The 12,758-nt window shown below is 42.3% G+C and overlaps 1 protein-coding gene across 1 annotated transcript; it reads left to right on the forward strand.

Moving 5' to 3' along the window:
• Nucleotides 1-293: 293 nt before the first annotated feature.
• LOC115796629 (inhibin beta B chain-like) lies at nt 294-11,633 on the forward strand. Its single transcript, XM_030752996.1, has 2 exons — nt 294-1,277; nt 7,080-11,633. Exons 1-2 carry the CDS (start codon nt 878-880, stop codon nt 7,853-7,855), a joined length of 1,176 nt encoding a protein of 391 aa, XP_030608856.1. The 5' UTR covers nt 294-877; the 3' UTR covers nt 7,856-11,633.
• Nucleotides 11,634-12,758: the final 1,125 nt, after the last annotated feature.

Consider the following 12,758-nt stretch of genomic DNA (forward strand, 5'->3'; position numbering starts at 1 on the left):
TTCTATGAGCACGTCCCACACCTGTTACAGGTAATCAGATTACTTCAGCTGTGGTTGGAGTCCTGTGGATTTCTTTGCGGGGGTTGGGGTGGAGGTGGTGCAAACCTGTAACCAGTTCAGGTGTTTAAAGTCTGCCTCCCTTCAGGGGTAATTTCCCCTCAGGGAGTGTTACAGTACTCACACCGCACCCCTCCCGCTTCTCTCGCTCCTCATTGGCCCGCCCACCCGCCTCAGACCCCCCCTTCCTGTATATAACAAGTTTTCTGTGAGTGGCGGCTCACACGGCAGAATGGAAACGCTGCTCGGTGCGCTCACTGGCACGCCTCCCTCTCATCTTCCTCCTCCACCTTCTCTTCATCTTCTTAATTGCGCATTGGGACTCCGACAGCAGCACACCGGGAGTCACGAGCAGGGCTGCATGTAGAGAGTGAGGATGATGATGATGATGATGATGATGCTGTGCCACACCTGACGGACTGAACTTTAAAGATGCTCCTGGGGGACTTGGACTCAGCTCGTCTCTTCTGCTCTTTGTGGAATATGTTGAACTTCCAGCTGGGCTGATGCTGAATCCTCAGACCATGCTGCTTTTCGCGTGAAGCTCCCAAAACTCCGCAAACAAACGGATTACCGAGGACTCTGCTTCACGGTGCTGACAGGCTGCTGAGAATGACCACAGGCATCCTTGTAGCGATGTAATAAAAAGGTTTCCTGCGCACACATCTTCGAGTGAACGCGTCAGACCTGAGCGGGCTGCCGTTACGCATGGAGGCAGCTCGCAGCTGAAGGGTTTATTCTTCTTATTTTGAACTTTATGATTTGAACTGTGAAAACAAAAAGAGGGAGAAAAGTTTTTCTGCTCCTCCTCAGACAGAAAATGAGTAGCTGTCTCTTCAGACTGGCACTCCTCGTGGCTTGCGTCCTCTCCATCCGCTGCACCGCTGCGCCCGGGACGGACACGGAGGCGCACACGACGTCCCGGGATACCTGCGCGTCTTGCGGCGGCGGCGCTCGCCCGGAGGACCCGGAGTCCGGGCGGCTCGACGGGGACTTCTTAGAGGCGGTCAAGAGGCACATCTTAAGCAGGCTGCAGATGCGGGAGAGGCCCAACATCACGCACCCGGTCCCCAAAGCGGCCATGGTGACGGCGCTGCGGAAGCTGCACGCCGGGAAGCTGCGGGAGGACGGGAGGGTGGAGATCCCCAATCTGGACGGGCATCCGATGAGCAACGAGGTGCTGGAGGAGAGCTCGGAGATCATCAGCTTTGCGGAGAAAGGTGCGATCCTCCATCTATTCAGGGTTAAATTCAAAGAGGAGTCACACACATCTCACTTTTTTAATCATAAAATCCCATCTGGTTTTAGTTCAAAGTTACATTGTTCATATTTTTCAATTAAAATGAATTCAGTTACATTAATTAATTTTATTTATGCAAAAATTAAGAGAACACCTTGATTTCTCACTCAGAGTTGGATTTGTGTTTTTGTTTCAGCGCAGAAAATAAGTTCAAGATGAAATCCATCAAGTCTTCTTTTAAAGTTATAGCTTGAAAATGTGGCCGAGACAAAACGATGAAGACACAAAAGCTGCTTTTAATCCAAAAACTAAAGTTTTCCCATAAAAAATAAATCTGCATGCACTTTTTTAAAGCATGCAGCTGTAAAAATAACACTAATTTATAAACAGAAAGCTTTAATTGAACATTTTTTAAAAGTAGTGTCTGATTAATCTTTATGACACCGAGGCTGCAGGTTTATATAAAGGAGGCAGGACACTTGTTGTTTTCCTGAAATTCAGGATGTGAGCTGATATTTGATGCATGCAGCCGGAGGATCAGGAGACACACACACTGAACGTCATCCAACTCTGCTGCTCTGTGTGTGTGTGTGTTTAAAGTGTGTGTGTGTGTGTGTCTTTATATACTGACTGAGTGAGAAACAACCCAGAGAACATGCTGATGTTGAACAGATGTTGGTGCAAGAGCCTGAAAACCAGAAGCCAGCTGTAGCTGCTACCTGAGGTTGTTCTGTGAATCAGGAAGTTTTTTCTTTCTAGAATCAGCTTCTGGAGAAAGCTGAGGACCACTTTTGACCCCAGTGAAGGTGCCATGGTCGTTCCCAGCCTCAACACCCCCAAAGTCAAGCATAACAGATGCTAATTTTGTCAGATTCAGAAGCTCACTGGGGTCATTTTATGCACACTAAAGTAAAGTTTGTGATTCTTTAGGAAGATTGATTATAAATTAGACACAGTTAGACACATTCTGAATGGAGTTTCGTGGCTGTTGCATTCAAGTGAGTGACAGAAAGTTGGAGCATCTGAGTGCTGTGTTCAGGTTCCCGTAAAAACCAAGTGTAAACTCGGGCCGCTCTGCTCGGTGTCGGCGGAGGTTTCGCTGCCCGCTGAGAGCCTTTTATACTCTCAGATGTTTCTCTCTGTGGCCGCTGTGTTGCAGACCTTCCACCTCGGCGCAGTCCGCTTGCCAATTGGCTGCGTTGAGTGGCGCTGAGCGGCTGCCAGCGGGGACATGGCACGGCGACAAGGCCCACAGGAACAGTTTTGCTTTACTTGAAAGGAGCGGGGCTGAAAATGATCAACGACGCCACCTGCTTCGCCCACGTGCGTCTCTCAGCGCGCTCGCCGTCGCTTCTCCAAAACATCTGCTTTCCACATCAACAAATCGGCACTCAGAGTGTCTGTGTGTGTGTGCGCGCGCGTGTGTGTGTGTGTGTGTGGTGTGTGTGTGCACATTGATTATGTCATGTGTTTCAGTGTCATTTATCCCTGCCTGTGTTGGAGGATTTGAGCTTTTGTGCAGCTTTTCTTTGAGTGCCTGCATGTACATGTGTCTGCATCCAGGATACTGTGTGTTTATATGTGTGTGTGTGTGCGTATGTGTTTAGGTGTGTGTGTGTGTGTGTGTGTGTGTGTGTGTGTGTGTGTGTGTGTGTGTGTGTGTGTGTGTGTGTGTGTGTGTGTGACACGGCAGGCCTGTGTTGAATCAGTCTCCTCAGTATAAGGTCAGAGCTTTTGTGCTGGTTGTCGTGCAGCCTGAATGCAGATTGACGGGCTGAATCCTGCAGCCTGGCACCCCATTAAAAATCACTCCGTGTGTGTGTGTGTTTGTGTGTGATCTAACTGCAGCCTCTAAAAACACAGGGACTCGCGGGCACGGCGTTGGTTTGTTAGCTGCTGCGTCACAGTGGCATACAGTTTGGATTCTGACTTTCAAGATAAATTTCCAAGAGTCTGAGCTGATGCCTTCACTCGCTGCTGTGTTTATGGGACACTCTCAGAAACGGGGGCGCAGTAAAAGTTGATAGCTGTCCCTGCACGTACAATCTACACAAATGGGTCTGATGACTGGACCTCAGGACAACTTTGTAGTTCCTTTTTTTCAGGGCCACAAAGGCACACATTTGCACCTCTTTACATCCACCTGGTCACTGGGGTAAAGGGTGGGGTTTGGATTTGGTTAACGTCCACCCAAATAAAAAAGCTTTTAACAGAACAACACCAAAAGACTTTCTTTGAAGTGCAACATCTTCTAGTTTCTGAAAGTCTTAAAGTTTTTTTTTTTTTGCATGTGTATAAAACAAAGCCAGCCCTAACCCCTTATTGGTTGCCAGCAACCTGGTCACTGTTAACCTCTTAACATCCACCTTTATAGGAGGGGTGGGCATCTCTGGAGGGTCATACTGACTTAGACAAAGGTAAGCAAATATTGCTCGGGTTACAAGGAAATAATAATACTAACAATAAAATTCTCCTAAATGCTATATGAGTATTTAAATTAGCCCACATATTGCCATTTGGCTGATATGCATGACGGCACAGGTTAGTGATGCTGCACTGGACTCAAGTTAAATGGCAGTTCAGGCTCTTTGGAGCCATTTGCCTCGACATTATCTGGCACAATGCTGCCTCTGGTTGATTATTTGTGGATTGTTTCTAGGCCATTGTGGGTGGATTTAGATGGTCTGTGGGCCAGTTCCAGCCCTCAGGCTGGTTTGTAGGGTTAGAGTTGCATTTTTTTTTACATGTGCTAAACAGAAACTAGACGTTACCCTTCAAATAAGCTCTCCTAAAGGCTTTTTCCCTCTTCTTCTTTTAAAAGAGAAGAAGCCAAATAGGTGTTTAAAGTGCTGGACTTCATTTAATTTCTTGAAGAGCTTTCACCTTTTATCCAAATTCTGAAAAAAGTTCTTCATTTTTCTCTCAGCTGATGGGGAGTCCCAGGTATTTAGATCTAGTGGGGTTGCAACCTGAACATGCACAGACACAATCCAAATGGGCAAAACCTCTATTTAAAGGGTTACATGCGCACCTAACCCTACCCATGTTACTGAAGACCTGATGGATGCAGTGTCAGGAGGCAGTTTGTCTTTGATCAAATAAAAAAATTAATGAGGCAAAAGGTTAATTTTACTCTGATATTTTAAGATTTTGCTTTTCCCTTCCAGCATCTTTCTTATTGTTAAGGTTGGTTTTTGTTGCAGACAAACAGGAATATTTTCAGAAACAAGACGATGTTTTATTTCCAATTAGGCCTCACAAGTTTTGATCTGACAGTTTTTCTATTAAATGGTTTTCAATTTCAGTGCTCTTAGCAGATTAAAAATCTGCAAAAAAAAAGAGTTGAGGGAACCAAAACCCGAGCCGATCCCTAACATTAGATTGGTCGTCAGTGACCCAGTGGATGTCAATGGGCCAGATTAATGTCCCAGTTCAAGTTTGAAACATTTAGCATCAAACAATCACCTGATGGTCATTTCCGCACCCGATGAGAACCTTTTGATCATATCAAATGATCATCATGATTTCACATTTTTACACATTTGGAGTCAAATATTTTGGAATCAAACTTTAACTTCTCATTTTGTGTAATTTTCTTAGAGCGTACGATGCAAACTCAGAGTTGCTGAAACACATGAGTTTCCAGAAAAAGCACAAGCACAAATTTTGATGCAAGGATCTGGTGCTGGTATTGTTTTGAGTAAGCCATAACTAGTTATTCACTGTTTAGAAAAAAGAGAAGCAAGTGAGGTTTAACAGCCTTCTGTTGTTTGACCACTTGGACGCCAAGGATATGATTTACTTATCTTCCTCTTTTCATTTTGGCACCACTGACCTCATAACCACTAGCGGGGTCAGCATTTTTTGTCGCCGCAGATTTCAAATGAAAAGCCATTCAGGAAATGGCCAGTATCAACAAACGTTTGGTTTTCTTCCAAGGCAGGAAAACAACAGATAAGTAATTTAAAAATAAAGTGGTTATATGGCATCGTGTTGGCTTATTTTAGCTTGAATTTAAGTTTTGGCTACCACATTAGAAATTCTTTTTGGGAATTTACTCAGTTGGGCCAGTGCCACATCACAGTGTGGTTTATCCATCTGTCTGTTAATCCTGACTAAACATTTGTGGTTTTTGCCTTTCGTTTCTAGTGCCCGATCAGCAGTTTATTAAAAATATGTCAGTTTTGACTCTTTCAGAGCACTTACCATCAACCCGAGCGTCGTACTGATATCAGAATCCTTTAATCTTTGGGTTTATCTTGTCCAGAAGAATCTACGACTTCCTCAGTCCCATCAAAGACAGTGCAGCTGGCTCATCTAACAATCCTCGTAGACTTCAACCCCAAACCAATATCTACCTATTCAGGCCCCTCCTGCCACGGAGAGTTTGTTTATATTTGCATTACAGGCATTTTAGCTGTCACTTTTATCTCTACAGTTTAGAATAAGTGATCAATCCGAGGGTTTTACAGGTTGATAGAATATGTGGTGACAGACGAACATGTGCCACCTGCAAAATCTGTGCCTGCAGCTCAACTTAACCTTTGTTATCCTTTTGTGGGCACTTTACTTCATCATCCGTGACTTTTATGGTGACAGCAGCGCACTAATCTGCAGGGAGTGTTTGATGTAACAGCCAAGCTGCTGACTCAGAGGTTACCTCATTTTGAGATAGATGAGGCGAAGCTTGTGGAGTTAGAAGATCTTTGACGCTTTTGCAGATTTATGTTTTGTGTTCTCACAAGGCTTGTAGCAAGTTCAGGGAAGCTTTTATGATATCTGGTTGGTCTTTTTCTAGTTAAAGCTCACTGAGGTACAACAAGTTCATCCACTGGAGTCTGTGGCCTCCTAAATGCTGTCAGTCTCAATTCATCCTGGTCAGCTGCACTCGGAGTTCAGGAGGTTCAGACCTGATTAATGGCACTAAGCTTCTTCACCTGACAGCCGTCAATCAGATTCTCATTGAGGCCTTTAAATAAAAGCAAAGCGGTAGGTTCTAGGTTTGAACCAGACACTAAAAGCTCCACAAGCTTCTCAAGATAAACAGCCTCAAAATGTAAAACACAGTAGATTGATTGGAGTCCTGTTTCATCCACCATCAATTATATGAGATATTTACATGTCGCTGCTCCAGATCAAAACTTTATCCCTCTTTAATGGGAAAACTGGCTTGCAGAATAAATCCCACAAGAGAAATAAATGAGATGGATTGCAAACCATACACAGCAGCTCAGACCAAACAATCTTGGCATTTTGTCATAGTTCAAGTACTTGGAGTAGTTCTAAGGGCAACACAATGGCAGTAATCTGTCTAAAGGTATCACTGGGTTTAAGGGGATTTGTATTTCTCAGTTGCAATTCTTCAAATGAGCTAATAGGCCTAAAACCCTGTGTCCATGAGCAGCCTCTGCACAAGTGGCCAAAGTTTCTGAGAACAAGCTAATGTTATGAAAATAGTCTTTTTTGTGTCTCCCGAGGCTTCCTGGCCCTGTATTGCACTCCCAGGCCTCATTGTAAGGACAGTTAGTCTTCATGTGATCTCATTTTCAAAGCCTTTTTACCTGAGCTGCTCTTCTTAGGTCCCAAACTAACCTACCATTACTCCTTATTATATCACGGTAGATCTTTTCAGTCTTTTCTTAATTCCCACATTTACTGTAACCCCATGCCCCAACCCTGTGCCCCAGCTCTCACTGTCCTTTAATTCAGTCTTCAGTCGTCTTTCTAGATGGAGTGTTCTCTCTCTTACTGTTAATTCTTCTGATGTGTTTTTGCTCCTCAGATGACCTGGTGACATCCCAGTCCAGCCTGTTCTTCCTGATCTCCAGTGAGGGGAACCAGAACCTGTATGTAACGCAGGCCACCCTCTGGCTCTACTTCAAGGTATTGCCAGCACCTATGGAGGTGCGCGCAAGGCGGAAGGTGACAGTGAAGGTGTACTACCAGGAGCCTGGCCTTGGCAGCAAGTGGAACCTGGTGGAGAAGCGAGTGGAGCTGAAACGCAGTGGCTGGCACACCTTTATACTGACTGATGCCGTCCGGTTGGTGTTTGAGAAAGGCGACAGGCGTCAGAACCTGGATGTCCGCTGTGAGGGCTGCGAGGCAGAGGGTGTCTTGCCCATTTTGCTCAACATCAACGATGAGTCCCACCGGCCATTCCTGGTGGTACAGGCAAGGCAGGCTGACAGCAAACACCGGATCCGGAAGCGAGGCCTGGAATGCGATGGCAACAGCAACCTGTGCTGCCGGCAGCAGTTCTACATAGACTTTCGACTCATCGGTTGGAACGACTGGATCATCGCGCCGTCGGGCTACTACGGGAACTACTGTGAGGGGAACTGCCCAGCCTACATGGCAGGTGTCCCCGGTTCGGCTTCGTCCTTTCACACAGCAGTGGTGAACCAGTACCGCTTGCGGGGAATGAGCCCGGGCTCCATGAATTCTTGCTGCATTCCCACCAAGCTTAGTACCATGTCCATGCTCTACTTTGATGACGAGTACAACATCGTCAAGCGGGATGTTCCAAACATGATTGTGGACGAGTGTGGCTGTGCTTGAATATGTTTTTTCCTGTTTATTTAAAGTGGAACTGAAGAACTAATCAGATTCACTATATTACAAAAAATGAATATAGAATATTTATGGACATTGGAGAAAATGCACACACAATCGCATCCACACATATCTACACACTCTCATATATGCCTGCACAAAAACTTGTATATATATTTATGTTTGTTGATATATTCATAATATGTGGTGGAAGACTCAGTCTCCTGCAAACAGAAGTGAAGAGTTCTCTTCCAAATGTTTAAATATCCATTTGGAAAACAATCAATATCTGAAGTTCTTCATTAGTTATCTCTAAGATAATGAAGATCTGGTTTGCTAAGGTGTGCAAGACTTACTTAACCTACTAGCCTTTACAAAGCAGCATCATCTGATGTAATTTTCTGCAATCACTCAACTTGTTAGAGTAGGTGCCAGTTGAACCTCTTCATGAGTAGAACATAAACCCAACCTTGAATGTGAAAATACTGTCTCCAGAGGAGGTGGAGCTTTACATGAGTAACAATGAAGGTTGGGGTGATTCAGCTATGCCTCTTTCAAGGAACACTTTGGACAAGCACTGAAAATATCTTCACACCACTCAAGCTACACCAACGTACAGCACTTCTGGCTTGGACCGTACAGCACTTCTGGCACTTCTGGCCTTACTTAAAGTTTGTTCCACGATAAAACCGGCAAATTCCAGAAATACATTCATGAAATGAATGGAAAGATGAATATTTTGACATATTCTACACAGTAAAATTTTCAACAAGGTTTCTGTTACACCAAAACCAAGAAAATAATTATCCAAATAAAGGTAGAATTGGCTTTGTGAGATGTTGCGACTTAAATTCAAGGGAAAATCATTTAGAGGGCATGTTCCTGATATGAATCTCTTAACAGTTTTCCATCATCTTCATTGCTGGACAAACATGGATTTGATCTATAGAGTCCAAGTTAGTAATTAATGTAAATACTTAATGAGCTCCTAAGTATCATTCAAAGCTTTGGAAGTTTCATGCATTAATTTTGTACCTGATCTAAAGGTTTTGGATTGGTCTGGATCAGCTTCCCTTTTTTTTCTTGTACTGACTAAAGTTAACAAAACATATCCTTTAGTTGACCACCCCACCTTACAGTCAAGGTATGTGTCAAATTTTCACCCCAAATGGAATCTGTACATCAGAATGTAGGTAGCAGCCTGTCCAGTCGACTGGTCAGTTAACTAAATTCCACTCTTCTTCCTTGGAAGCTGTACCATTAAAGGTAATAAAACCCACTTTTCAATAGTCTACCTTAAATTAGCTTCAATCTATGTATCAAATCTGTATATCTGACAGTAGCCCACCTAGTCAGTGTACAGTTAGCTCCCATTTACCATCCAAAGTTCCAGAAATTTCCCTTTTCCAGAGGGTTTGGCTCCGTCAACCAAATTTCTACCCTTCTTTCTTTGAATTTGTACCACTAAAAGACAATCTCACCTTTGCACCAAGGAAACTATTGCCCCCAGAGAGATCTGTAAAACTCTCATTTACTATCCAAAGTTCCAGAAATTCCATATCAGTTTATCTTTTGACCTATTCCAGATAATCCAGACAAACTTCTACCCTTCTTTGTTGATCTTTGAATCACCAAAGGTAAAAAAAAATAAATAAAAATATCCCTTTAGTTGACTGCCCAATCTTCTCATTAAGGTACTGGTCAAACAAATATTCCTTTTCAGCAGTTACTCAACAATGAGGATGGTGGACTGAATATCAGAAATGACCTCACAAGCAAAAAAATGTCCTTCACCTTACTACAACTTCTTCTTGAAAGGGAAGGTTTGAATCCTTCTTTATTAAAATATATTTAATGTAAATTTTATTTCTGTCAGTGAGAGTGAAAAGTTGCCAAACTACTCAGCTAAGAGATGGTGCAACTTTGCACTTCCTGACACACACTTTGATAGCACTTGCAGATTGAAATGCCTTTAAGCGGTGTATCGTCGCCCACAGTCCTTCTAAAATAAATAAGTGCCGCATGAGCTATGCAATGTATAGTATTTACCCATATATCAGACAAGATGAACTTAAACTCTAGTGACAAACTATCACAGTACTTGAAATGTAAGTGTGGCAGGCAGTGGTGGGTCGGGCTTCAGGTGGGAGGCTCTGATGAAACAACATTCATCAGCTTCCTGTTCACTGTTCTTTCATTTAAATTATTATTTTTACATAAAAAAAAAGCAGGATATACAACAACTTTTATCAACCATACATCACCTGTATGAGCAGAGAAAGACTGCAGTTTCAGTATCTGCATTTACTTAAACCTAATAATGGTGACTTTGTTCATGTTTTCTGGAACAGATTAGTTATCCGACTATAATACAGCATATCTCTCTGTGTGTTTGTTTGTCTTCAAACTACTCCACTATTTTAAGTTTTATTTAATAAATCTATTTACTGATGGGGTTTTTTTCAGATTTGGTTGGCTAAATAATGAATATGCTGCACAGTAAAGTTGATATTTAAACTGTTTCTTCAACCAACCAAACACAGCAGCTTAAACTAATATATCTTCCGGTCCAGGGGTTCTTACAATGGAGAAAACTGTCCAAGGACTGCCTGCTACTCCTTAAACCAATTTAGCTGTTTTTGGATTTGATGTTACTTGATGTGTTGCTCTTGGCTCAAAGATAACATGGAAGGGAGTGACGGCCACATTAATCTTGTTGTATTGGCGTAAAAGGTCCACTTCTGCATATATGCACTTTTTACTGATACAGCACAATATTATGACTTAGAGCAAATTATTTTGTGGAGCCCATTTTGAGAAGCACTGTCTGTTTTGTATGTAAAATATCAATCAGTGGTTCCAAGTAGAACCGACAATCATTCTACAACTGCACGTATAATGTACAAAAGTTACTTTCAATGTCACCGGTACATTGCTATGTCAACTCAATCAAATAATCTGTTTCTTCTCTTTAATCTAAAAATGTTTTACTGCCATTAAAAAAATAATCATCTGAAATGTAAAAAAAGGCTAACTGGGGCTAACTTTGACCCAAATGCGATGCACGAATAGTGATTTTTAAATGAATGTGTCCCAGTGGAGTTCCCATCGCGGCCTGTTTGGCACCGTAACACACTTTGAGACACACTTTCAGGCCTCAGTCACTTTGATATTTTCAGGTTAAACGCTTCAGCGACCTGTTATTTCACAAGCCCGTCACACATTTTGTTCTTATTCCCTGGGTTCAGAGAAATATCTGAGGCTCGGATCCTGCTCATTATCTCGCCTGTTCTGCGGCCTCCTGCCTGACGCCCAACCACCGACCCGCCTGCCACTGTAATCTTTTGCTTATTCTTCAAAGCGAATGGTTGTTAGAGTATTTGCACTGAGGAGTTGCGTGACTAGTCATGAGAAAATCAATAGAAACTGCCATTGAAAAAAAAAAGTTATTTTTATAGACGCAAAATTGAGTTCTGTTCAAATGTATTATACCTAATCATGGAACCAAAGAGGCCAAGAGGTTTAGCTATTGAAAGATGGCAATGTTGTCATGTTTTGTTGTTGTAAATGACTTTCTGACAGTTAAGAGGCCTAAACACTGTATCAGGGTATAATATCAGTCCATAATCTGCTTAATCCTTTTTCTATTTTGTACCTAGACATGGAATATTTCATATTTTTTCATCAGATTACTTAAATATTCCTAGTTTCCTCTTTTTGTTAGCTCTCCTTCCATTTAGAGTAAAGCACATGCCATTCAATCCCTGTACAGCCGATGTAACATATGAATATGCTTTTGAAATATTTTGTTCTTTGTAACTGTTGAAAAATAAACTTCTTATTACAGATTGTATGGCTGTGTTGTCGTGAGCAGTTCCAGGTGTTTAACATTCACAGTTGACATCTTCTTCTGAAAATCCTCAAGGTACAATTAAGTTGGACGGGTGCCATGTTTTCCACTGTGTTGGCACATTTCTGTCTTCTGTTATATGGGAGGTGCCCTAAATGTCTCACAAAAATTCCCATACTTGTAATTATATGCAGCGATGATGATGATGCCTCGGGGTTTTTCCCAGCTGACTGCCAATCATCTCGTGTCATTCTTGATAAATATTAAACTGTTATTGGGCAAGTGAAATGTGAAAATATGCTTATGAAAATATTTATATAGATTTGACCCATATGAGAAAGTTTAAACCACTTCCTGAAGTGATGTGCCAAACTTGGTAATGATCTATAATCGACCAAGTAATAAAAACAAATAAAAACGAGGAAGAACTGTATTATTATTTAGAGGAAGTTCACCACAACAGGGTGTTTGTTGTGTTGAGTTAAATTTACTTTTTTTTTTATCAAAACACATTGTAGTTCTTATAAAATGTACAAGAATATTCAGATACTAGATTTAAAGCTCCAAATCATCAATCCTCAACTACTCGCGGTTATGGATTGTAACAATCGATATTGTGTGTTTTTGGTCAAATTTACCAGTTTTTTCACAACTTCTTGCTTTTCAATTAAAACCATCACATGGCTGGTAGGTGATAGCGGTATGTTTCGACATGAAACGTTTGACTAAAATGAACACAAAAATGTCCAATATCCAGAAGTTCCACCCGGAATCTACATTTGTGACGTCACTTTGAGAAAACAAATACGTTTTTTTTTCATTCATTTATCCATTCACTTCCGCTTATCCTGTTAAGGGTCGGGGGGGGACTGGAGCCTATCCCAGCTGACATAGGGCAGGAGGCAGGGTACACCCTGTACAGGTCGCCAGCCTGTTGCAGAGCCAACACGGAAAGACAGACAACCATCCACGCCTATGGGCAATTTAGAGTAGTCAATTAACCTAACCCCAGTAGGTGCATGTCTTTGGACTGTGGGAGGAAACTGGAGAACCCGAAAG

Source organism: Archocentrus centrarchus, chromosome 2 (assembly GCF_007364275.1).
Source record: "Archocentrus centrarchus isolate MPI-CPG fArcCen1 chromosome 2, fArcCen1, whole genome shotgun sequence".
Taxonomy (NCBI): domain Eukaryota; kingdom Metazoa; phylum Chordata; class Actinopteri; order Cichliformes; family Cichlidae; genus Archocentrus; species Archocentrus centrarchus.